Source organism: Nicotiana tomentosiformis, chromosome 4 (assembly GCF_000390325.3).
Source record: "Nicotiana tomentosiformis chromosome 4, ASM39032v3, whole genome shotgun sequence".
NCBI lineage: Eukaryota > Viridiplantae > Streptophyta > Magnoliopsida > Solanales > Solanaceae > Nicotiana > Nicotiana tomentosiformis.
In genome coordinates, this window is record NC_090815.1 from 65642046 (window position 1) to 65669436 (window position 27391).

A 27391-nucleotide genomic window follows, 5' to 3' on the forward strand; every position below is an offset into this window, starting at 1 on the left:
CCGTTATCCCTATTTATGCTTCACACATGTGTGTTTATGATTTTATGACTTACAGGGTTGGTTAATTTCATTTCGGGAAGATTTCGGGTTGATTTGGTCCATTTGACTCTTGACTTAGAAGCTTAAGTTAGAAATATTGACCACACGGGTTATATGTGGTATTTGACCGGTTTAGGCTACTTAGACCCTTTCCATGCTTTAATTGAATTGTCATGTCATGTCATGTTCTAAATTCTCATAGTCAATCTACTCTTACTTGTGTTAGTCTATCCTTATGTGCCTTAAATGACTTTGTTAACACTTGTTCTACATCTTACTTGATATTTTGCTCTTATGCTTTAGTTGATCTAGTTTCCCCTTTCGTTGTTACAAGTTATCTCTTCCATTGTTGATTACCATTATTTGAAGTCATTGTTACATGTTGTCTATTCCATTGTTGAATTTTCATTATTTGAAGTTATTGATTACATGTTATCTCTTTCGTTATTAGTTATCGTTATTTGAAGTCATTGTTACATGTTATCTCTTTGATTGTTGATTATCCTTATTTGAAGTCATCGGTATATGTTATCTCTTCCATTGTGAGTTATTCTTATTTAGTATCATGGTTACACATTATCCTTCTCATTCTTGAGCTATTGGTGTTGAAGTTGTGAAAGTCGTTATCACATTGAGGTGAAATGTTTGTTGAGATATCTTTCTTGTTGAGAAATTTATATTCATTGGTATTATTGATATTCGTGTACACATTGTGGTTGAGTCATGGGTTATTGTTGTGTAAACATTAATATTATTTATTATTAGCAAGTTGTGACATATGGGCACTTGTGGTGCGAGTTATTATTGATGCGCATGCGGCGGTATAAGGATAGGGGTTAATGTGCATAAGGTGGCATAAGGAGGGACTTTTGTGCGTGTTGCTTATAAGGGAATTACGTGAAGCCACGCGGCGTCATAAGGTGGGTTAAAGTGCGTGTAATTATTTAGGAAAAAATGTTTTCAAAACTATTTAAATGTAAGGCTCACGCGGCGGTATAAGGAAAGCTTGTGATTGAAATTGAGAAATATGAATATGAGACGGTACCTCGGTTGTGATCCTTATTGTACAAGAGGCGGTACCTCATTGTGATTCTTGTTGTTTATCTCATGTTGCAAAGAGTTATTGGTGGGAACACTTCTTGTTGTTTTGTTCTTCCTTGTTCCATCAGTTATTGTCCGTATATGATCATTGTGGTTCTTTTCAATCACTTCTTTTTTGTTATCTCTATGCTTAGAATCCTTTCATTAGTCTATGTTATTAACTTGCTTCATATTACTTATTTCTCCGCTTTCCATTACTTCTTGTTACTACGTTTTCATTCTATTTATTATGCCATGGTAGGTGTCTTGACCTGACCTCGTTACTACTCTAACGAGATTAGGCTTGATACTTTAGGTACCATTGTGGTGTACTCATACTACGCTTTTGCACATCTTTTTGTGCAGATCCGGGTAGGCCTGCTCATGTCGTACATTAGTGATCGACTGTTAGCTGCTTTCTGGAGACTTCAAGATATACCTGCTCTGTGTCCGCAGGACTCGGAGTCACCTTCTCTTATTTTTTATTTTTTTTTGTATTTTTCATTTAGACAGAGTTGTAGTAGACATTCTAGTTTATTCAATAGAGCTTATGACTCAGTTCCACCGATTTTGGGAAAGTTGTTGTTGAGATTCTATTTTGGAAGACTATATGAGTTTTGTTAGTTCTATTTTAGTATTCCTGTTGATTATTCTTGTTGAGCTATTATTAAATGCTAGGCTTGCTTAGTCTTAGAGACTAGGTTCCATCACGACATTCTAAGGTGGGAAAATGGGGTTGTGACAGTATATGCATTTGTTATGGGTTAAATGTGCTGGTAGAACTAGTTTATTTACATCGTGTTGCTTCATGTACTATGTCTTTTATTCTTTAAATAGATTGTGAGACTCTTTGACTATTCATATTCATGTTAGTAGACGTGTTGAGTTTGTGATATTGGGTAGTTAAACTAATGAAATGTTAATTTGGCTATTGGTGCAAAGTGACGACTATTTCCCATATAGCAAGTTATGTTCAATGACTCTTCATAATATTGTTTGTGCTTTCTACCTTGCTTGGTACTGCTTTATGTGTTTATGCTTGGTGAGGAAGAGTGAATTATACGAAAGGTATTTATGTGCTTGTGAGGAAGAGTGATTGTGCACGAATGGTGTTTATGTGCTTATTTATATTATTACTATTGCACGAAGGATGTTTTCGTGCTTGTGAGGAATAGTGAATAGGCGCGAAGGATTTTTCTATGCTTGTGAGGATGAAACTAAAAGTACGAAGAGTGATTCCGTGCCATTTGATTGATATCTCTTGTTCCTTATTTTTACTATATATATTGAGAGCTTGGCTATGTTGTCTCGTGGTTGCTTTGCCAAATTACTTGGACTTGAATTATTGTGAAAGGATTGTTTGGTATTATTTTGAGGTTATCGTCATTATATTCTTTAGTTAATCCTTTTATTATTCCGCGTATTATTTCTTGTTGCTATTATATTTGTTATCTCACTTGTTATCTTTTTTGCTATCTTACTTGCTACTTTTCTTGCTATCTTAATTGTTATATCTCTTGTTATTTTTTGGTTACTTAACTGCAGAGGTTTACTATAGGTGTCTTGTCGTAGCCTTGTTACTACCTCGTCGGGGTTACGCTTGATATTTACGGAGTACATTGGGTCGGTTGTACTCATACTATACTTCTGCACTTCTTATGCAGATTACATAGAGGACGAACTAGCTTGCTTGGTTGTGGAGACTCGAGTTAGTGCTGCACTCTCGTCCGCAAGCGTTGATACCACCCGTCTTTTAGACTTTCTACTGTTTATTCGTATCAAATAATGCATTTATTATTTTTGAAATTATATTTAGTAACTCTATAGAAGCTCATGTATTAAGTGAATCTAGTTCTGGGAGGTATTAGACGGTTGTTATTGGTTTAGTTGTGTTATACATTATTGAGCTTTACCCCCTTTATTTATAATTCCATGTTGTTTTATGCCCAATACTATTCTTTTATTTATGTCTTGTGTTTGCTTTCCTAGCAAGCAATGTTAGGCGCGATCACGACCCCTTGATTGGGATTTTGGATCGCGACACCTTGTTCACTAATTGTAATATTTTTGGGGCAACGTACATGCGAGATGATTAACATATATGCAGGTGTCATGGTTTATTCATGCCCGAGGTAGACTTAGGCTTTTTTTATGCCTTATTCGATTGTGTGATCTTCTTGACTTATGATTTATACCTATTTATTCATGCTAAAAATTATATTTAGTCTTACGACATCTTATTTGGGCATGATGGACTATTTTTGTGATTGTTAATATACTTGATTTAGCCGTAGTCATATTTATATTATATGCACACATTCACATCCTTATTTGTTTTGTTCTTGTGCATCTTATCTTATATTTTATGAGCATATTCATACTTTCTTGGAGATGAAAATTATGATTATGGCACCTTCTTCCTATTTCTTTCTCAATGATATCCGACGATCAAGACAATTACCGTGAAACTCTTTCATTTCATAGAAGTGAATTCTTATTCTTACGAAGCAAATAGTATTTCCTATTAATTTGTCCCCTGGACAGGACCTATTGGACATTATCAGCGGATTGACATTATGATGGCACGAGGTTTATATCGGGAAATTATTGTGATATAAACTAATATTATGACACGAGATTTATGACATGCAGCATGTGGATACGGATTCATCCCCCTAGGATCGTCTCCTATATTTCTCTCTTGATGACATACACACAAAGTTATGAGAAACTGATGAGTGTCAGATTGTGATGGTATTGGTTGATAAATTGGGTATAAAGGTGAAAGCTTCAATCTCTTAAGTAAATCCTTTATGTCATATCATGCATTTTATATACTTTTTTCACATATCTTCTATATGCTACTTGATGTCTCTGTTACATGCATTGAATTTGATAGGCAAGATAGATTGATTCATGTTTTTAATCTCTAATTCATGGTATATCTCTTTCCATTGCGTTGCTATGTGTATGCGTGAAATGTATAAGTATTTTTGTTAGTGAGTATCATATTACTTGAACCTCGCCACCAATTATACATTGTCTTTGTACTCATACTACACTTCATCATATTCTTGTGCAGATCAATGTTGGTCCTACTGGTACTAAGGAGGGAGCCTAGGAACTTGATTGGAGACTTCCTGGTGAGCTGCTGTTCTTGGATTCGCAGCTTATGGAGTCCTCTTCTACCTTATTTATTATTTTCTTGTTCTAGACAGTATTTCTGTACTTGAGACTAAAATCCTTATCTAAAATCCTTTTTCTTCATAAATGGTCTTGGTACGAAGAAGCTTTCTTCTCTGTTTGAACAAAAGGAATTTATTTTTGTCTCTATTTACTTTTTAGAATTTTCATGAGCTGCACCATATATGAGAAGTGAAAGTAACACAAGAGATGTAGATATGAGTATTGAAGAAAAAAACAATGGTGGGGATGTAGAGGAAAATGAGATAGTAGAGAGTGACAATGGTGGAGATTAGATGATGGAACTCCATTGGGATGTGAAGTAGCTCAGTAAGAATTGCATTTATTTTTGTTGAATTCATCCATGAAAAGTGAGATAGAAGCTAGTGAATATGGAGGGAATATTTGATTTTCTTGACTTTTTCTTTTCATCCATTTCGGATAAAACAATAGTGGGAAGAGGGTAATGGGTTATTTTTAAGAGTAATTGGTCGAGTATATAAATTGGGTCTACACAAGTTTAAGAAATTGAGGGGCAAATTTGTTTGAAAGTGTAACGGTAAGATTATTTACAATTAAATACTTAAATGGAGGGTATATATAAATTATTTCTCAAACTAAGGGGTATATATGACCTTTTATCATTTTAAGTGTCTTAATTTGATGGACCCGAAGTTTAAGAAAAGCAAGAAAGACTTTTGAATCTTGTGGTATTAAATTAAAAATGTGTATACTGTACCATGTCGAATATCATTGAATCTTATGATCTTCAATATGCCATATAGAATGTTGGAGTTAAAGAGTTACTAAATATAAAAAAATATATTCTTTTTGAAATAAACTAAAAAAGAAAGTAAGACATATAAATTAAAACAGAGATAGTAGAAGAAATTAATACAAAATTATTAACAATTTTGTATATCAAAGAGCTAGGAAAAAAAAATTAAAAAAATTAAAAAATAAATAAATAAATAAATATATATATATATATATATATATATATATGAAATATTTTTTTAAAGAGCTATAACACTTCATAGAGCATAAATGAGAAAACTTGATAATCTCATTCAAATGAAAGCAAGCTAAAGGATGATTCCAAGTAGCAAAATGATAAAGGCAAACAAAAAAGTAAACATCATACAAATTGAAAGTCGTTATATTGTCAACTATTTTATATTTCAGTGTTGGCAAGCTTAGAATAGTATATGTATTAATATAATTACTACGGCGAAATAATCTTGTATTATTTAATTCAGTATTTCATTTTTTTCTTAACCTTTCTACGTTTGTTTCTTAAATAACTAGTCATTGACTTTATCTGAATATTAATTGATATAAATCTTTCAGAGAAATTATTGATGTATTTAATTTTTCAAATTAAATATCTTCACAATGTTGATCGAGTTGTACATTCTTGCATGATAACTTGTAAAATTCGGACTAAATTATAAGTTGACTATATTGATTGAGGACTTTTATGGGCAAAATTTCTTCCTTTATTGTATTAGCTAAATAGGATCAACAATACATAATTCTTAGTGCAATATTTATGTGATTTCTAAAAACTTTGTATTCATTGATATATGGAGTACACCCTAAAACTAGTTAAACTAAATCTTGTATGCGCTGATGACAGAGATTTAGGAGCGTAACATTAAACTTGTCGCTCGTGGGCCGTCTCTTGAATACTCCATTTAATACTCCACATAAAATTAGTTTAAGCGGCCAAAGAGATCTTTTGAGACGAATTTACTAGCTCTTTTGAATGAATTTCTATGGCTTCCATGAAAATTTTGTCTCTCTTGAAATCAGGCGTTAATGGTTCAACATCGCTAAAGCAATGCAAACTCTTGCACCAAAAGATTGTTACTTTAGGCTTACAAAGCAACATTATTTTTTCCAAGAATCTAATTAACCTATACATCTCTTGCCAAGATTTCCATTCTGCTAAGCTTGTTTTTCAAAATCTTGAAAACCCTCTTGATATCACTTTGGGGAATGGTCTAATGAAGCTCTTGAGCTCTTTGAGAAGCTGTTGCACTTCCCATATCTCAAAGCTGATAGTTACACCTTTCCTAGTGTTCTCAAGGCTTGTGGTGGTTTGGAAAAAGTCCAATGTGGTCAAATGGTACATGCTCATCTGATTAAATGTGGACTTTTATCAGATGTTGTTGTGACAAGTTCACTGATCGGTATGTGCGCGAAATGCGGCTTTTTCGGTTCAGCTATACAGCTGTTTGATGAAATGCCTGAAAGAGACATTGCGTGTTGGAATACTATGATTTCATTCTACTATCAAAGTGGGCTATTTGCCAAAGCGCTTGAGTTCTTTGAGAAAATGAAGGGTTTGGGATATACGCCTAATTCGGTTACCTATACGGCTGCAATCTCGTCATGTGCGAGGCTTTTGGATATGGAAACAGGGGAGAGAATTCATCAGCAATTAGTGAATGATAAGTTTTCATTGGATGGTTTTGTAAGTGCTGCTCTTGTAGACATGTATGGGAAATGTGGCTGCTTAGAGAAGGCTAAAGAGATGTTTGAGCAAATCCCTGTCAAGAGTTTGGTTTCCTGGAATTCCATCATATCTGGGTATAGTTTGAGAGGTGATACCAGATCATGCATTGAGCTTTTAACAAGGATGAGCAAAGAAAACACGAGACCGTCTTCTGTGACTTTAAGCAGCTTATTAATGGCATGCTCTAAATCCGCTCAATTGCAGCACGGGAAGTTTCTTCATGCATATATAATTCGAAATAAAATAAGATCTGATGTCTTTCTTAATGCTTCACTTGTTGACTTATATTTCAAATGTGGCAGAGCTGAGACTGCCCAAAATGTCTTTAGTAAGATCACAAAGAAGAGTGTGGAAGCCTGGAATGTAATGATCTCCGGATATGTGTCAGCTGGATACTACTTGGAGGCTCTTGACATCTATAATGACATGAAATTGGCAGGGATAAAACCTGATGCAATCACTTTGACGAGTGCCTTGGTATCTTGTTCACAGTTGGCTGCCTTAGAACAGGGCAAGGAGATCCACAAGTGTATCATTGACAATAGGTTGGAATCCAATGAAACTGTTATGGGATCATTGCTTGATATGTATGCTAAATGTGGTGTCGTAAGTGAAGCTTTTCAAGTCTTTGATGAGTTGCCTGAGAGAGATCTGGTATCATGGACTACAATGATTGTGGCATATGGATCTCATGGCCAAGCTTTTGAAGCTTTAAAACTCTTTAATGAAATGCTGCATTCTAATGTAAAACCCGACAAAGTTGCATTCCTTGCAGTAATTTCTGCATGTGCTCATGCAGGATTAGTGGATGAAGGTTGTCATTATTTTATTTTAATGGTCACTGTTTGTGGCATCCAACCATCAGCTGAAGAGTACTCGTGTCTTATTGACCTTCTTGGGCGTGCTGGAAGATTGCGTGAAGCCTATGCAATTCTACAGAGCAACCCACACATCAGGGAGGATGTGGAGTTGTTAAGCACATTATTTTCTGCATGCCATTTGCATGAGGAACGAGAGATTGGAGAAGAAGTTGCAAAGGTACTTATTAAAAAGGACGTCGATGATCCATCCACTTATGTTGTTTTTGAAAAAATGTATGCTTCGCAGAACAAATGGAATGAGGTACGCAAGTTGAGACTGAAGATGAAGGAGCTAAAATTGAGGAAAAAACCTGGATGTAGTTGGATTGAAGTAGACAAGAGGATTCAACCTTTCTTGGCAGATGATAAATCATTCCCATTAGTTGACAACGTTTATCAATGTCTATGCTTAATATATAGTGACATGGAAATCTATGAATGCTTTAGTCATAATAGCAAGGGAGATGAATACTACTCACAGCCAGCTACTTGACCACGCCAATCACCTTGTTCATTAGACATGACTTTGTTTTTCCAAACAAATGACCATCATGATTCTGTCTCTCACTGACACACTAATCAGAAAGACAATGGTTGGTCTCTTCTTGATAGTTTTGAAATATTCAAGGTAAGATTTGTATCTGTTTCAGCTTTATTTATACGTAAGAATAAGAATACTAAGTGATGATTTTGTTACCATCCTTTAATTGCATTGGTTGGTGTGACCACTCGACCGATCAGTTTGAGTATTTGCATTCAGTTCGGAGGTTTGAGGTCACGAATAGCTTCACATGGTGTATTGTGACTTGCGTGCATCGTTGGTTTCGATTTTCGAATGGTTCGAAATTGATTTAGAAGGATGACTCTTACTTGAGAAGCTTGAAGTTGAAAGAGTTGGTCAAGTTTGACTTTTGTGTATTTGATCTCGGATCGGAGTTTTAATGGTTCCGGTAGGCCCGGATGGTGATTTTGGACTTGGGCGTATGCCAAGATTTGTATTTAGATATTTTTAGAAGGTTTCGGCACTAATTGGCGAAAATTGGCAATTTAAAGGTTTAGAATTTTTCTAAGTTTGACCATGGTTCGATTTTATGGCTACCGAGTTCGAATTCTGGTTTCAATACTTGGAATAGGTCCGTTTTGCCATTTGAAACTTGTCTGCAAAATTTAGTGTAATTCGGAGTTGGTTTGATAGGATTCGAACGCGTGGTTGTGTTTCTAGCAATTCATGAAGTTCACGGTGATTTTCATTTGATTTGGTATCCGATTTGTGGTTCTAGATGTTATTTTGATGTTTTGATCGCACGAGCGAGTTCGTATAATGTTAATGTACTTGTGTGGATGTTTGGTGTGGAGCCCCGGGGGCTCGGGTGGGTTTCAGACGCATTTCGGAGTGTTTGGAAGAGTTTTAGTTTTGCTGGTTTTGGTCTGGTGCTTCAGATCTCGCAAAATGCGAGATTTTATTCGCATTTGCGAGGAGGGTTATGCATTTGCGACGTTGGGTGGCACTGTTGAGCTTGCATTTACGAAGAAGTTGATCGCATTTGCAATGGCACCTGGGCATGGTATTTTTCCACATTTGCGATTCTCCTGTCGCTTTTGCGAGGTGCCCAGCTTCGCATTAGCGAGCTTTTATGTCACATTTACGACGTCAACAGAGTTGGTCAGTGGTCGCTTTTGCGATCAAGTTTCCGCAATTGCGGGGTTCGCATTTGCGAACCCCAGGTCGCAAATGCGATATTTGCAGCTTGTTTATAGCTGAGTACTTCGGGACTTAGCTTCATTTTACCATGTTTTGAACCCTAGACTCGGTAGGAGGCGATTTTGTGGAGAGATTTTCATACCAAACTTTTGGGTAAGTGATTTTAATTAATTTTCAATTATATTTCATGCTTATATACAAGATTTAACATCAAATTCATTAGAATCTAAGAGAAATTTTGGGAATTTTTGTCTATGTTTGAAAAATAAAAATTTGAGATTTGAGAGTCGAATTGGATTCGGATTTGAAAATCAAACACATATATGAACTTGTGTGACTATGGGTATGTAACGACCCGACCAGTCGTTTTGATTCTAGTGCGTCATTCAGCGGTTTTAGGCCTTGAGTAGCTTCACTTCAGGTATTATGACTTGCATGTGTGGTCGGAATTGAATTTCGGGAAGTTCGAAGTTGATTAGGAAGGAAAATTCTCATTTCGGAAGCTTCAGTTTGAAGAATTGACTAAGGTTTGACTTTGGAGTAAATGACCTTGGAATCAAGATTTGAAGGTTCCAATAGATTCGTATGATGATTTCGGACTTGGGCGTATGTTATGTTGAGTATCGGGTCGCCCGGGAGCATTTCGACGCTTATTGTGGATAGTTGGCTTTTTGAAGGTTTTAGAATTTCCTAAGTTTGGTTTTGAGGTGGACTTTGATGTTATCGATGTCCGTTTGAGATTCCGAGCATGGGAATAGCTCCGTATGGTGATTCTGGTCGCATGAGCGTGTCCGAATGTGGATTTGGAGGTCCGTAGGTCATTTTGGGGTCATCTGGCGAAAGTTGAAAATTTGAAGGTTTTTGGAAAATTTGAACGGAGGTGGACCTTTTGATATCGGGTTCGGATTCCGATTCCGGAAGTTAGAGTAGGTCCGTAATGTCAAATGTGACTTGTGCGCAAAACTTGAGGTCAATCGGACGTGATTTGATAGGTTTCAGTATCAGGTGTGGAAGTTAGAAGTTCAATAGTTCATTAGGCTTGAATCGATGCGTAATTCGTAGTGTTGATGTTATTTGGTATGATTTGAGGCCTCGAGCAGGTCCGTGCTATGTTATGGAACGGGTTGGTGTGATTGGACGGAGTCCCGGGGGCCTCGAGTGTGTTTCGGAGTGGTTTCGGACCAAATTTGGATGAAAAGCTGTTGATGATTTGCTGGTGCTGGTGTTGTCTTTCGCGAACGCGGGAGAAGGAACGCGTTCGCGGTGAAGGATTTCTGGGCTGGTGGATTTTGCCCCATGCGAACGCGAAGAGGGGCCTGCGAATGCGTAGGTGGGCCTTCGCGAACGCAGAGGCCTATCCGCGAACGCGAAGAGGAGATGATGGAAATAGGGCAGGAGGCCTTTGGCCTACGCAAACGCGACTGGGGAATCGCGAACGTGGAGGGTGAGTGGCAGTGGGCATTGCGAATGCGGGAAGGCCACCGCGAACGCGAAGAAGAGATTTTTGGTCTAGGGCTGTTTGGCCTTCGCGATTGCGAGGGTCATTCCGCGATCGCGAATAGGAAAGAATTGGGCAGTGGGTTATATTTCGGGACTTAGCCCATTTCTCTCACATTTTCATTTGGTTGGACGAATTTTGGAGAGCTTCAAGGGGAGATTTTCATCAAAGCAACACAAGGTAAGTGGTTCCCACCTATTGCAAGTTAAATACTTGGATTATATATAGATTTTAACATGGAAATTCATGAAAAATTAGTGAAAATTTGGGATTTTGGTAGAAAACCTAGAAGTTGGTATTTTTGGATTTTGACCACGAATTTGGGCATGGAATTGAGAATAAATTATATATATGAGTTAGTAATGTTATGGGTAATGTTATTTTTGAAAATTTTTGAAATTCGAGCACGTGGGCCTGAGGGTTGATTTTTATTGAATTTTTGAGCGGAGTTGGGAATTTGTTTAATTGATTGATTATGGGTATTAGAGTATATTTTAATTGGTTTGCACCTTATTTGACTAGTTTTGGATCGAGGGCATCAGTTTGAGGTGTTAGAGAGGCTTTGGAGCCAATTATTGAACTTCGGAGCGATTTAAGTCTCTTGTCTAACTCTGTGAGGGGGAAACTACCCCTAGGTGATGTAATTGTTATGTGTTACTTATTGCGGGGGCTACGTACGTACAAGGTGACGAGAGTCCGTACTTAGCTAAATTCATGCTATTGTCCGGGTAGACGTAGGTTCACACCATGCTATAATTGTACTATAAGGGTTATTTTTGCTCGTTTAATTCCTTTATTTCGCATTACGACTTGAGACTAGGCGTGCGTAGAGTGATAGACTTGCTATTGTAGAGATTTGACAAGTTTCATGATTTGCCACGGAATAATTGTGTTCCTCTTACGAATTTCACCCGCGCTATGCGTTTTCATCGAAAGGTTTTCCTTAAAATTATAACTCACACGTTTATTCGTGGTGGAGTCAAGGACCCGTTAAAGCTTCTTATTCTAATGGGATCGGGTCGTTCGCCTCGGCAGGATTATGTACCACACTCTCATGGGAGCGGGCCGTTCGCCTCGGCAGTATAATAGATGCATCTATGGTTCGTGTCGTTCGACCCTCGACAGTGCACAAATTATGATGGGATCGGGCCGTACGCCTCGGCATTTCTATAAAATACTCTCATGGAATCGTGCGTAATATTTGACAAGAAGTTAGTGTATATATGAGTCTTCCTGATTTGAATTATGACGACCTATCTGGTGAGGTCCATTATATATATATGCTCTGGTTGAGGAAGTAATTGCTAATTGAGAGCTTGAGTCTATTGTAGAGAGGAGGATTGTATCACGTATTTACACTTGTTTATTTCATTTGGTTACTCTGCCCCATATCTGTTTACTTCTTATTATAACTGTGTTATTGGACCACTAATAAGTGTCGATGTCGACCCCTCGTCACTACTTCTCTGGGGTTAGGCTAGATACTTACTGGGTACGCGTTGATTTACGTACTCATGCTACATTTGCTGCACATTTTTGTGCAGGTACACATGTCTGGTGGTCTTTTGGGCGCAGAGGCGCGACTGTTGCGGGGATTTACCATGAGCTGCATTTTCATGTTACGATCCGCAGCCTGCAGAGATTCCATAAGAGTTATTTATATTCTCCTGTCTAATTGTATTCCAGATAGATGTTGTATTTTATTATATTTTTTAGCCGATGCTCATGCACTTGTGACGCCGGGTTTTGGGAGTTCCTAAGGGTGGTTCATTATTGTAGTTCGTGTAAATATCATCATTTACCCTATAAATTCTATTTCATACTATTTTATTAAATGAAATTTTTTATTTCAAAGTACTAAAATGAGTAATTAAGTTAATTATTCACCGTTGGCTTGCCTGACGGCGGTGTTAGGCGTCATCACAACCTTTAGTGGATTCTAGGTCGTGACAGGGTAGTCGAAACCTACTCTTCGACTAGGGTTATGACGGGGTGGGCCCGATGTTGGCTTTTGTTGACTTTTGGAGAATTGTATAAAGATCATAGCTTTAATAATTGGAATTTGTTTCTCTTGCATTGTTTGATATTATTAAGTCATTTTTGGCTATATTTGAGCCGAGTGGAGGTGAATTTTAAAGGGATAAGTTATTTTGAGTAGCTGATTTGGCCTAAGTGAGGTAAGTATCTTGCCTAACTTTGTGTGGGGGAAACTACCCCTTAGGATTTGGGTTGATTGTACTATTTGGATTATGTGGAAGACGTGTGCACGAGCTTATATGTGGCATTTGACCGGTTTAGACTCTTAGGCTTCTTTCTTGCATTTAATTGAAGTGGTTAATACATGTTCTATCTTTTGTTGTCAAGTTTACTCCCTACCTGCTTTAATTGTTAATTGCAATTACTTGTTGAATTCATGTCTTATCCGTTATGTGCCTTAATTGTTAATTGATCCTTTGTAATTGTGCCTTTATTTATGAATTGTCATTACTTGCTATTTGACTTTGTGAGTCATCATGTAACTATTTTCTCTGCTTGTGACCTTCTTTGTTTAGTTCCTTTACTTCATTTAATTTTGGGATACGTCGTAGTTGGTTGTTGTTTGTTTGCTTAATTCATATTGTTTGGGGATCGAGTTATACATCGCAACCGTATTGAAATGATATAGAAAGATATGATATTGAGCGACAATGACGGATGATATGATATAGGTGGGATCGGGTTGCACGCCGCAACAGATTGATATATTGTAATTATTTATGATAGTAAAGTTATTCTCGGTTGATTCTCATGGTACATTTTATGTTGGAAAGGTTTATCGGATGAACGGTTATTGTTGTTTCTTAAATCATTTCACTTGTATTTTGATTATATTTGGTTGACTGTCGGTATTCTAGTAATGGAACGATATTGATTTCTTGTGTGAGTCATGCATTCTACGTGATTTATTGTGTTGCTTTAACATGCCAATTTGTGTCTCTGTTATTTCTTGGTAAATTGATTGTCAAGATGAATTTATGTGCATGAGGTCATTATCTCATATTCGGTTGAGTTGTTGTTAGCTTAGCGCCGAGGGTCTTTCGGAAATAGCCTCTCTACTCCTTCGGGGTAGGGGTAAGGCCTGCGTACACACTACCATCCCCAGACCCCATTAGTGGATTTTATTGGGTTGTTGTTGTTGTTGTTGTTGTTGTTAACTTAGTGGTTCTAAATAAAATAATTCTTAAGATGTTTTACTTATGTGACTTTCAAAAATAAAACTCGTTATCTCACTCGGTGCTTTACTATTTTAAATGGTTATCTCATTTTTACTTTAATTGGGTTTTCAAATTATATTTATCACCTTATTTGATGTTTTCCTTACTTGATAATTGTCATCACGTTTTACTTTTAACAAATTATATATTTAACTCATTAATTTAACAGGTATTTTACATTGTTTAAACACAATTTTTTTACTTATTTTATTGGTTTCTAAACTAAACCTATCTGACACTCCATTTTGTATAACTTGTTCTTATTTTACTTTATTTGATTTCTAAAATAAACTCATTATCTCATTTGACGCCTTACTTTATATCAGATTATTATTACGGTTATCTGGTATTAAATATACATTTCTAGATTGCTTTAATTTATATTTGACACAGTTACAATGTACATGGTAGTACGTGGGCCTTGCCGTGCGAAGGTGATTGTTATTGTGGGCATGAGGTGCCCGACGTGATGATTTCGAAATTGACTCATGATTTGTGGTTACAAGGTATGGTGCCTCGGGGTAATTCTTATTGCAAGTTCATGCGTTGGGAACGATTTGATTAATTTGAGTCATTCATATCTCCTCGATCTTCGGATGATGTTACTGTTTTATTCCTGTCTACTTCTTTCTGCTATTTATGCTTCTATTATTTTCATTATTGGTTTTAAATCAATAATCTTTCCGATGTTAGTCTTATATTGATGTTCTTTCCATTATTAGCTTTATGTATATCTTGCACAGGTTTATATGTCTAGTAGGGTGTCTTGACCTGGCCTCGTCACTACTCTACCGAGATTAGGCTTGATACTTACTAAGTACCGCTGTGGTGTATTCATGCTACGCTTCTGCACATATTTGTATAGATCCAGGTACTTCTGATCGAGGTTGTTTTGAAACTTATGTCTGCGCGACTGGAGACTTTAAGGTATACCTGTTCAATGTTCGCAGGCCTTGAAGTCACCTTTTGTTGTCTTTCATTTCCATTGTTTACTATTATTCCGGGACAGTGATTGTCACGACCTCAATTTCCCTCCGTAGGATGTCGTGATGGAACCTAGTCTTTACGACTAGGTAAGCCTAATAGTTAATAATAACTTGACAGAAATAATCAACCAAATGCTTAAACAAGGTTGAATAATTGAAATAAATTTTCGAAATCAGGATCAACAACAGTACACTCCCCAAGACCGGTGGAACTGAGCCATAAGCTCTACAGAGTCATACAGAGTGTCTACTACATCAATGTCTAAATGAAAAATACAATAGTAGTAAAAGTAAAGGAAGGTGACTCCGAGGCCTGCAGACACCGAGCATGCATACCTTAAAGTCGCCGTAAAGTAGCTAACAAATGATCACTAACGACTGGCATGCGCAGACGTACCTGGATCTGCACAAGAAGATGTGCAGACGCGTAGTATGAGTACACCACAACGGTACCCAGAAAGTATCGAGCCTAACCTTGGCAGAGTAGTGACGAGGCCAGGTCAATACACCTACTAGGATATAAATAAACAGTATGTAAACGTAATAAGGATAAATAATGGAAAGCGGAGAAATAACTAATGCGAAACAACTAACAACATGTACTAATACCGAAATTGTAAGCACAAAAATAACATAAGTAAATCAGTTAAGGAGAACTACAATGATCATATACAGACAATAACTAACAAAAACAAGGAAGAACAAAACGACAAGAATCACAACGAGGTACCGCTTCGCGTACAATAAGAATCACCACCGAGGTACCGCCTCGTGTGCGTGTGTGTGTGTGTGTATATATATATATATAAATCAAGAATCACAACCGAGATACTGCCTCGTATTCACAATTCGCAATGTCAATCACAATCTTTCCTTATACCACCGCGTGAGCCTTACATTCGAAATAGGTTTTGAAAACAGTTTTCCCGAAATAGCTACATGCACTTTAGCCCACTTTATGACGCCATGTGGCTTCACGTAGTTCTCCTGCAAGCATCAAGCATATAAGTCCCACCTTATACCGCCGCATACACATTTACCCAAGCCTTATACTGCCGCATGCGTGTCAATATCACATCACAATCACAATTCGCACCAAAAGTGCCCATATATCACAACTTGCCCACAATCAACAATATCAATGTTTTCACAACAATAGCCCATGGCTCCACCACAACGGGTACAAGAATATCAACAACAACAATGAATGTAAAATGCTCAACGAGGAAGATGCTTCAACAATAACAATTTCGCTTTAACGTGATAACGACTTTCACAACTTCAACATAAATAACTCAACAGTGAGATAATGTATAACCACGATATTAAATAATAATAACTCACAATGGAAGAGATAACATATAACAATGACTTCAAATAATGAAAATCCAACAAGGAAAGAGATGAACAATAACTTCAAGTAATGATAATCAATAATGAAGGAGATAACACGAATAATAATTTCAAATAATGATAAATAACAATGAATAGATAGCATGTAACAATAAAAGAGGCAACAATTTCAACTAAAGCATGAGAGCAATTTATCAAGTAGGAAAACAAGTGTTAAACAAGTCAAATAAGGCATGTAAGGATAGACCAACACAAATAAGGATAGATTGACTATGAGAATTTAGAACATGATATGGCATTTCAATTAAAGCATAAAAATAGTCTAAATAGCCTAAACTGGTCAAATACTACGTACAACCCGTGTACCCACTCGTCACCTTGTGTACACGGCTTTCACATAGCACACACGATTACATCAATACCAATCCTAAAGAGTAGTTTCCCCACACAAAGTTAGGCAAGATACATACCTCAATTAGGCCAATTCAACACTCGGAAATAGCTTTTCCCCTAAAATTCGCCTCCACACTTCTCAAATCTAACAAAAATCGACTTAATATCATCAAACATTGTTAGGAAAATCAATTACAATAGATAAAGCCAAGATCTTTACACTTTTCTCAAAAAGTCAATAAAAGTCAACCCGGGGCTTGGCTGGTCAAAACCCGGGTCCAATGGTAGATTTCGACTACTTATGAGCCCACGAGTTCATATATGTGATTAGCTTCAAAATCCGAGTCCAAATCGACTCTCAAAACTCAATTTCTTATTTTTTCAAAAACTTAACAAAGTCTCACTTATTTTCACTTTGATTCACATAATTTTGATGTTAAAATCTAAGATATATTGATGGAATATGGTTAGAAATAGATTAGAATCACTTACCCAAAGTTTGTAGGTGAAACTTCCCGCTCCAAATCGCCTCTTACCGAGTCTAGGGTTCAAAAATGAGGGAATGTGTTCAAAAATCCCGTCTCCCAGACCTTTAACCACCTGCAGATGTCGCATTTGCGACACAGGGTTTGCATTTGCGAACCCTCACAATTGTAGACCAGGGCTCGTATTTGCGAACCCTGACAACCTTAGGATTCATCGCAATTGCGATTGAGTCTTCGTAATTGCGAACTGGAGGACATTGCAAAAGCGAACTATTGTTCGCAAATGCGAACTATTGTTCGCAAATGCGAACTTAGGCAGAATCTGGCATTCTTCGCAATTGCGAGGGGAAGTCATAATTTCGACAACTGAGCCCCCCGTTGTCACCTTCGCAATTGCGATGCTCGTGCTCGTAATTGCGATACCTGAGCACCAGCAGCACCAGCAGTCCAATTTCTGTCATAACCATTCCGAAACATGTCCGAAACTCACCCGAGCCCTCGAGGCTCCAAACCAAACCTCCACACAAGTCTAAAAACATCATACGAACTCGCTCGCGGGATCAAAACACAAAAATAACATCTAAAACTATGAATCGAACACTAAAACACATGAATTTCAAAGTAAATTTCTAAAGTTACAACTAAACGTCCGAATCCTATCAAATCAACTCCAAACGACACCAAATTTTGTAGACAATTGCTAAATACCCTAACCGACCTATTCCAAGTCCCAAAATCAAATTTCGAGCTCGATAGCTAAAAGTCAACCTACGGTCAAACTTTTTAACTTTAAATTGCCAAATTTCGACAAATCCACATAAATCAACCTACGAACTTCCAAAATCAATTCCGGGCATACGCCCAAGTCCGAAATCACAATACGAGGCTACCGGGGCCATAAAAAAGCAGTTATAGGGTCATTTTCATAAAAGTCAAAGTTTGATCAACATTTCTAATTTAAACTTCTAAGTCAAGAATCAAGGGCCCAAATCAACACGAAAGCTTCCCGGAACGAAACTAACTAACCCCGCAAGTCATAAAACCATAAACACATATATGTGAAGCATAAAAATGGGTAACGGGGCGCAATTACATAAAACAACCGATCGGGTCATTGCATTCTCCCCCTCTTATAGCAAATGTTCATCCTTGAACGTGCATAAGGACATACCTAAAGTGGTGAATAAATGAGGATAACGACTCCGCATGTCGTGCTCGGTCTCCTAGGTCGCCTCCTCGACCGGACCCCTCTACTGAACCTTCACTGAAGTAATATTCTTTGATATTAACTTCCAGACTTGTCTGTCCAAGATAGCCATAGGCTCCTCAATGTGAGTCAAATCCTCGTCCAATTGGACTGTGCTGACGTCTAGAACATGGGACGGATCACCGTGACACTTCCGAAGCATAGAGATATGGAACACCTAATGAACCGCAGATAAACTAGGTGGCAATGCAAGCTTGTAGGCCACCTCACCAATCCTTTCAAGGATCTCAAAAGGTCTGATATACCTAGGGCTCAACTTGCCCTTCTTCCCGAACCTCATCATACCCTTCATGGGTGAAACATAGAGCAACACTCACTCTCCAACCATGAATGCAACATCGCGAACCTTCTGATCCATATAACTCTTCTGTCTAGATTGGGCTGTACTAAGCCGAACCTGGATCATCTTGACCTTTTCCAAGGCATCTCGAACCAAATTCGTACCTAATAACTTAGCCTCTCCCAACTCAAACCAACCAACTGGAGAACGACACTGTCTCCGATATAGGGCCTCATAAAGAGCCATCTGAATACTCGATTGGTAGTTGTTGTTATAAGAAAACTCCGCAAGCGGCAAGAACTGATCCCAAGAATCCCCAAAATCCATCACACAGGTACGAAGCATATACTCCAATATCTTAATAGTGCGCTCGGACTGTCCATCAGTCTGAGGTAAAATATTGTACTCAACTCAATCTGTATGCCTAGCTCACTCTGTACATCTCTCCAGAAATGCGATGTGAACTGCATACCTCGATCAGAGATGATGGATACCGGTACACCATGAAGTGGGACAATCTCGCAGATATAAACCTGAGCCAGTTGCTCTGAAGAATAGGTAGTCACTACCGGAATGGAATGAGCCGACTTGGTCAACCTGTCCACAATTACCCATACCGCGTCAAATTTCTTCTAAGTCTGCGGGAGTCCAACAACGAAGTCCATTGTGACACGCTTCTATTTCCACTCAGGAATCTCAAGTCGCTGAAGCAAACCACCCCGGCTGTTGATGCTCATACTTCACTTGTGGACAATCTAGGCACCGAGCTACATACTTTACTATGTCTTTCTTTATCCTCCTCCATCAATAGTGTTTTCTTAAGTCCTGATACATCTTAGCAACACCCGGATGAATGGAGAACCGTAAACTATGGGCCTCCTGAAGAATCAACTCATGCAAACCATCCACATTGGGCACACATAATTGGTCCAGCACTGTCATCTCCGATAGTAACCTCCTTGGCATCGACGTGCTGAACTGTGTCCTTGAGGACAAGCAAATGGGGGTCATCATACTGACGCTCTCAAATACAATCATATAGAAAATATCGAGAAACCATGCAAGCAAGAACTCGACTAGGCTCCAAAACATACAATCTAAAAAACTGGTTGGATAAGGCCTGAACATCCAATGCTAAAGGCCTCTCTGCTGCCGGTAGATATGTTAAACTACCCAAACTCTCTGCCTTTCGACTCAAGGCATCAGCCACCACATTGGCCTTCCCGGGATGTAGAATGGTGATATCATAGTCCTTAAGTAACTCTAACCACCTCCGCTGTGGCAAGTTATGATCTTTCTGTTTGAACAGAGGCTGTAAACTCCAGTGGTGGGTAAAGATCTCACTAGGGACACCGTAAAAATAATGCCGCAAGATCTTCAATGCATGAACAATGGCTGGCAAATCCAACTCGTGGACTGGATAATTCTTCTCATGGATCTTCAACTGTCGAGATGCGTAGGCAATCACCCTACCGTCTTGCATCAACACCGTGCCAAGGCTAACTCATGATGAATCACAGTACAAAGTATAAGACCTCGAGCTCGTAGGCAACACCAACACGGGACTGTAGTCAAAGCAGTCTTGAGCTTTTAAAATCTCGCCTCACACTCCTCAGGCCATCTGAAAGGAGCACCCTTCTGGGTTAATCTGGTCATAGGTGTAGCAATAGATGAGAAACCCTCTACGAAATGACGATAATACCCAGCCAAACTAAGGAAACTCAGGATTTCAGTAGCTGTAGACGGTCTGGGCCAATTCTACACTACTTCAATCTTCTTCGGATCTACCTTTATCCCCTCACTTGACACCATATGACCTAAAAATGCCACTAAATCAAGCCAGAATTCACACTTTGAGAATTTTGCATACAACTTCTTCTTTCTCAAGGTCTGGAGCACGATCCTCAAGTGTTTCTCATGATCTTCCCGGCTGCGGAAGTATATCAAGATGTCGTCAATAAACACAATGACGAATGGATCAAGATAAGGCTAAAGGACAATGTTCACTAGGTGCATAAATGATACTGTGGTGTTGGTCAGCTCAAATGACATCACAAGGAACTCATAGTGACCATACCGAGTCCTGAAGGTAGACTTCAGAATATCCGGATCCCGAATCTACAACTGATGATAACCTGACCGCAAATCAATCTTTGAGAATGCTCTGGCACCATGTATGTCACGACCCAACCTGATAGGCCATGAAGAGTGCCCGAGCCTACGTGTTGAACACTCCTAAGCATACGTCTAAAGATAAAACATGAAATAGGTATAGGTCATGCATAACGTCTGGCAGTAAACTACTGAATCATGTGAATAACATACGCGAGAAAACGTACCCAAAAGACATATGTACGTATATATACGAAATATGGTAGGGCGAGCGTACAAGGCCAAATACTATCCAACTATACATGACTGTCTACAGACCTCTAATAGAGTGTACAACTGTATAAAGGACGTTACTGGGCCCCATCATACCCATATATGTCTACAAACATATTGTACCAAAACCCAAAAACAGCTTTGGATCAAATGGAGCACACCAATTCTCGCTAAGCAAGGATCCTAAGAAGGGGGGTCTTCAGCCTGTCTACCAGCACCTACGGGCATGAAACGCAGGCCCCAAGCTATTGGGGCGTCAGTACGAATAATGTACCGAGTATGTAAGGCATGGATAGTAATATGTAAAAGACATTAAAAAACATGAAGTAAAGGACACAACCTGTGAGTCTGAATCACTTTGTGAATCATGAAACATTTAAAATGTCATGCACATGCATGTAAATGTCATATCATGCATAGGTATATGCATACATAACATCATCAAGCCTCTGAGGGCACCCCATCATATCATCTCGGCCTCTGTGGGCGAAATCATTAACGTATACCAACTGATCAGGTGGTGGTGCGTATATAACGCCGTAACCTTTTCCCATATCCCATATACATATAATATACGTGTATATAACGCCATCAGGTCATGGGTCAATGTACATATATAAATGAATGCAATGCATAATGAAGTAAGTCAATAAGATCTCTCAGAATGTCATAAGATCAATATGTATTTGGATAAACTTTATCAACTTACGCATTTTGTGAGACCCATGAACAGAAGATATAATATTAAGACACATGGGGAATCAACAACATAGGCACCCCTAGTGTTTCTATGAATAGAGGCATTTATGTAAGTTGTGCGTTTGCTCATTTTGTTTGTATCGTATGGATCATTCCAAAAGGAAAGAAGGGATAGCTTTAACATACCTCAAATCTGTCTTTGGATGACTTAGCTTTGCTGCTATTAATGGAAAGAGATTGCTACTACTATGTTGGAAAGTAAACAGTGTTGTTACTATATCTCAAATCACAAAATATTGAGCTGATGTGAAGAAGATCAAATTAGAAGGTGTTGCCTCCATAACTCACGTTTCCACTACCTAATACAATGTATTGCATATGTCCTTAAGCCCTCCATCTCCTAAAGTGAGATAAGCTACATATGTATATATCACTCCCTCCTTCTTACACGTGGGATCCTCCCCCTTCCACTCTTTCTTTAATTGATGACACGTGGTCATCTAATAAAATATAACCATAACATATATAAGATGATAACCCCCCTTACATGCACCCACATGATTATTTTTCAATTAATTTATCTAATTCATTTAATAAACAACTCATCACATTTCTATTATTAAAAATAATCATAAGTGCTTTATAAATTTAAACTATACTAATATATCATAAACATTATGACATCTAGAAAATATATGTTATCAAATTATAATTTTTCCATCCATATATCAAGAGTATAAATTTTTGTACTATAAGTTCTCAAAATGGTAAAATGCTAACTTTTTTTCTTATTAGAAAATAAATTCTACCATTATAATAAAGAAAATCTCATTTATAAACTTCCTCATATCATGTGTATAATTTAAAGCCTATCCAAAAAGTAGTAATATTAATAACTATATAAAATAATATTTACCAAACTTTTAGAATAGTTGATGCACTTAAAAGAAAATATCATATCAAGGTAATATATATAACGGTTTCGAAATTCGTCAAACTTAAGGGGTCCTATATCTATGACCTCATGTATGATCTTAATTTCTTCCAACTCACATGGTTTTACTACGGCGCATCCAAAAACTAAGGTATGAGGTGTTTCATTATATTGACGATACTTATTCTCTTGATTTGTTTAACTTCTAAACCTTCCATCATGTGCTATACATGTTTTAAACACTCACATACTTGAGAATTTTCTTGCTCTCCGAGCTTACCTCAACTAACTTATGATGAACTGAACATATAAAATTACGGGATGTAACATCCTTTCCCCCTTAGAAATTTTCGTCCTCGAATGTTTAAATTCCCAGTCTATTAAACTTTTGGCAGATTCTCCTTTGCAACAGTACTACTACCAACCTTTCTTGTAGCAAACCCAATAGGGCCACAATCATCAATACGACAATGGCCTCACATGACCAATGATAGTAACTAACACAAGAATCTATACACGCACCTAGAGGCTGTAATGTCTCAGTCTGATCCTCCTCTGGAAGAGGAAACAAGTGAGGATACCTAGACTTCATGTCTTCTTTAGCTTCCCGAGTCATCTCTTACACATTATTGTTTCTCCAAAGTACTTTAACTGAAGCTACGTCTTTAGTCCTCAATCTCCAAACCTACCTATCTAGTATAGCAATGGGAGCTTCCTCATATGATAGCTGCTCTGTGACTTGAACATCGTCAACTAACACGACTCTGGAAGGATCTCCGATACACTTACGGAGCGTAGACACATGAAAGACTGGATGTACAGACTCCAAGTCAGAAGGCAATTCTAACTCATATGCTACCTGACCTACCTTGAGTATGATCTTATATAGTCTAATGTACCGAGAGCTAAGTTTTCCTTTCTTACCGAACCTCATAAAGCCTTTCATCGGTGATACCTTTAGGAATACCTAGTCGTCAACCTGAAACTCCAAGTCTCGTCATCGATTATCCGCATAAGACTTGTGACGACTCTAAGCTACTAATAGGCTTTCCTGTATAAGCTTAATCTTCTCGATTGCCTGCTATACCAACTCTGGTCCTACTAACTTAGTTTCCCCAACATCGAACCATCGGATAGGTGACCTACATCTCCGTCCGTAAAGAGCTTCGTATGGAGCCATCTGAATGTCAGAATGATAGCTATTATTATACGCGAACTAAATAGGTGGCAGATGATCATCCCAGCTACCCCCGAAGTCTATCACACAAGCCCGTAACATATCCTCAAGTGTCTGAATAGTATGCTCAGCCTGACCGTCTGTCTGGGGATGAAATGCTGTACTAAGACTTACCTGAGTCCCCAATCCTTTTTGGAAGGACCTCCAGAAATTAGTTGTAAACTGAGCACCTCTATCCTAGATAATAGATATAGGGACACTATGAAGTCATACTATTTCCTTAATGTAAAGCCTTGCATAATCCTCTGCTGAAGACGTAGTCTTGACAGACAGAAAATGGGTTGATTTTTTTAAGTCTATCAACAATCACCCATATAGAATCGAACTTATGCTGGGTACGAGATAAGCCTATGATGAAATCCATATTAATTATTTCCCGCTTCCAAGTCGGAATCTCTATAGCGTGCAATAATCCACCGGGTTTTTGATGCTCAATCTTAAGCTGTTGACAGTTAGGGAATTGAGCAAAAAACTCTGCTATATCCTTTTTCATTTCATCCCACCAATATATTTCCCCTGATATCATGATACATCTTTGTTGCTCCTGGATGGATAGAATAACGAGAATAGTGAGTCTCACCCATAACCTGCCGGCATAGCCCTGCAACATTAGGGACACATAATCGTCCTCGATATCTAAGGACCCTATCTCCCATAATCTTGAATGGTGTCTTCCCATTTCGAGGGGCTGTATATCTATAATGAGCTAACACATGATCCTCATACTGGCGTTCCTTCACTTCAGTTACTAAAGAGGATGCTGTCGTGTCCTGAATAGTAACTCCGGTATCACCTGAGTCCAGTAATTGAACTCCAAGACAAGCTAGATGATGAATCTCATTGGCTATCCCACTCTTCTCTAGCGGTAAATATGACAGGCTACCCATAGATATATGACTAAGGGCGTCAGCTACTACATTCGCCTTCCCAGGATGGTATAAAATATCAATGTCATAGTCTTTTAGTAGCTCCAACCATCTCCTCTGACGTAAATTCAATTCCTTTTGCTTGAAGATATACTGAAGGCTCTTATGATCCATATAGACATCAACATGAATACCATACAAATAGTGCCTCTATATCTTTAGTGCATGAATCACTGTGGCTAACTCTAAATCATGGGTCGGGTAATGCTTCTCGTGCTTTCTTAGTTGTTTAGAAGCATAAGCGACAAGTTTACCATGCTGCATAAATACACAACCCAATACAATATCCAAAGTGTCACAATAGATAGCATAACCATCGGTTCCCTTTGGGAGTGTCAGAACCGGTGCTGAAGTCAATCTGTCCTTTAATGCCTAGAAACTTCGCTCACAAGCATTAGCCCACTAAAACTTATCTGCCTTTTGAGTCAACTTTGTCAATGGTTCTGAAAGAGAAGAAAAGCCCTCTACAAATCTCCTGTAATAACCTGCCAAACCCAGGAAGCTACGAAGCTCTGTCGGTGTCGTGGTTCTAGGCCAAGTCTTCACTGCCTCAATCTTTTGTGTATCAACCCAGATACCCTCACCTGAAATAATATGCCCAAGGAAAGCTACAGAATTCTACCAGAATTCACATTTAGAGAGTTTTGCGTACAACTTCACTTTTTGTAGAACTTTGAGCACCGTACGCAAATGATCTGCATGCTCAGCCTCTAAACGAGAATAAACCAGTATATCATCTATAAATACAATCACGAACAGATCTAGAAAGGGTCTGAACACACGGTTCATCAAGTCTATGAATACTGCTGGGGCAATAGTCAAACCGAATGGCATAACACGAAACTCAAAGTGCCAGTATCTGGTCCTAAATGCTGTCTTCGGAATATCTTTCTCCTTAACTCTTACCTGATGGTACCCAGACCTCAAGTCTATCTTCGAGAAATACTTGGCACCCTACAACTGATCGAATAAATCATCAATCCTCGGGAGTGGGTACTTATTCTTGATTGTCACCTTATTCAACTGCCTGTAATCAATACACATCCGCAAGAAACCATCTTTCTTCCTTACAAATAATACAGGTGCTCCCCACGGTGATGTACTAGGTCTGATAAAGCCTTTTTCAAGCAAATCCCTCAGTTGTTCTTTCAACTCTCTCAGCTTTGCAAGTGCCATTTTGTAAGGAGGAATAGACATCGGCTGAGTATCTGGTAATATGTCAATAGCAAACTCAATATCCCGCTCTGGCGGAAGGCCTGAAAGCTCATCGAGAAAAACATCGAGATACTCATTAACCACAGGGATAGACGGAAGGGTTGGTGAATCTACATTCATATCCTGTACTCGAACTAAGTGATAAATTTAGCCCTTTCTGATCATCTTCCTTGCCTTGAGATAGGAAATAAACCTACCTCTTGGCGATGCAATATTACCTATCCACTCCAGAGCTGGCTCCGTGGAAACTGGAACAGAACCATCTTTGATCTACAATCAACGTTAGTATAATAAGAAGCCAACCAATCCATACCCATTATAACATTGAATTCTAACATATCTAACTCAATCAAGTCGGCTACTGTAGAACGACTATGAACTACTACTATACAGTCTCTATATACCCATCTAGCAATCACTGGATCCCCAACAGGTGTGGACACCTCCAAAAGTTTAATCAACTCAGGTTCTATCCCAAACTTACTAGCAACCAACGGAGTGACATACGATAAGGTGGAACCTAGATCAATTAATGCATATACATCATATGAGGAGACTGATAATATACCTATAAAACATCAGGCAACGACTCCTGATCCTGTCGACTTGCTAATGCATAAATACCGTTGTGAGGACCGCTCGAGCTAGATGCTCTACCTCTACCTCTACCACGACCGATTGGTGCTTGTGAACCTTGCCCATAGGGGTGTACTGATGATGACGAACTAGCTACATATCCCGCTGGCTGAACTATGCCTGCACCATCTCTCGTTGGACAATCTCTCATAACGTGGGCTGGATAACCACAAGTATAACAAACACCCAACCCCATAAGGCACTTCCCGACATGCTGCTTATCACACTGAGCACATCGTGGAAAGTGCGGCCTCATTTGAATTGACTCACCCCTATACTGAGAACTAGAGGCCCTGAAATTCTAACTTGGCCCTGAATATGTGGAACGGTCAAATCTCCCACCGGCAAACTGAGGGGGTGCACTAGCCGACGGCTAGGATGGATACCTCGGGTACTGCTGTCTCTGACCACCTCGAAACTCACCAGAAGGGCCTGAAGATCTCTCTTTCTCTCTCTTA

At 38.5% G+C, this 27391-nt stretch overlaps 1 protein-coding gene and 1 pseudogene across 1 annotated transcript; one reads left to right on the plus strand and one right to left on the minus strand.

The window, feature by feature from the left end:
- Positions 1-5944: 5944 nt before the first annotated feature.
- On the plus strand, positions 5945-8180 carry LOC104096970 (pentatricopeptide repeat-containing protein At5g27110-like; annotated as a pseudogene).
- Positions 8181-24650: 16470 nt separating this feature from the next.
- LOC138909838 (uncharacterized) lies at positions 24651-25043 on the minus strand. Its single transcript, XM_070201055.1, has one exon. It carries the CDS (start codon positions 25041-25043, stop codon positions 24651-24653), a length of 393 nt encoding a protein of 130 aa, XP_070057156.1.
- Between the last annotated feature and the right edge of the window lie 2348 nt (positions 25044-27391).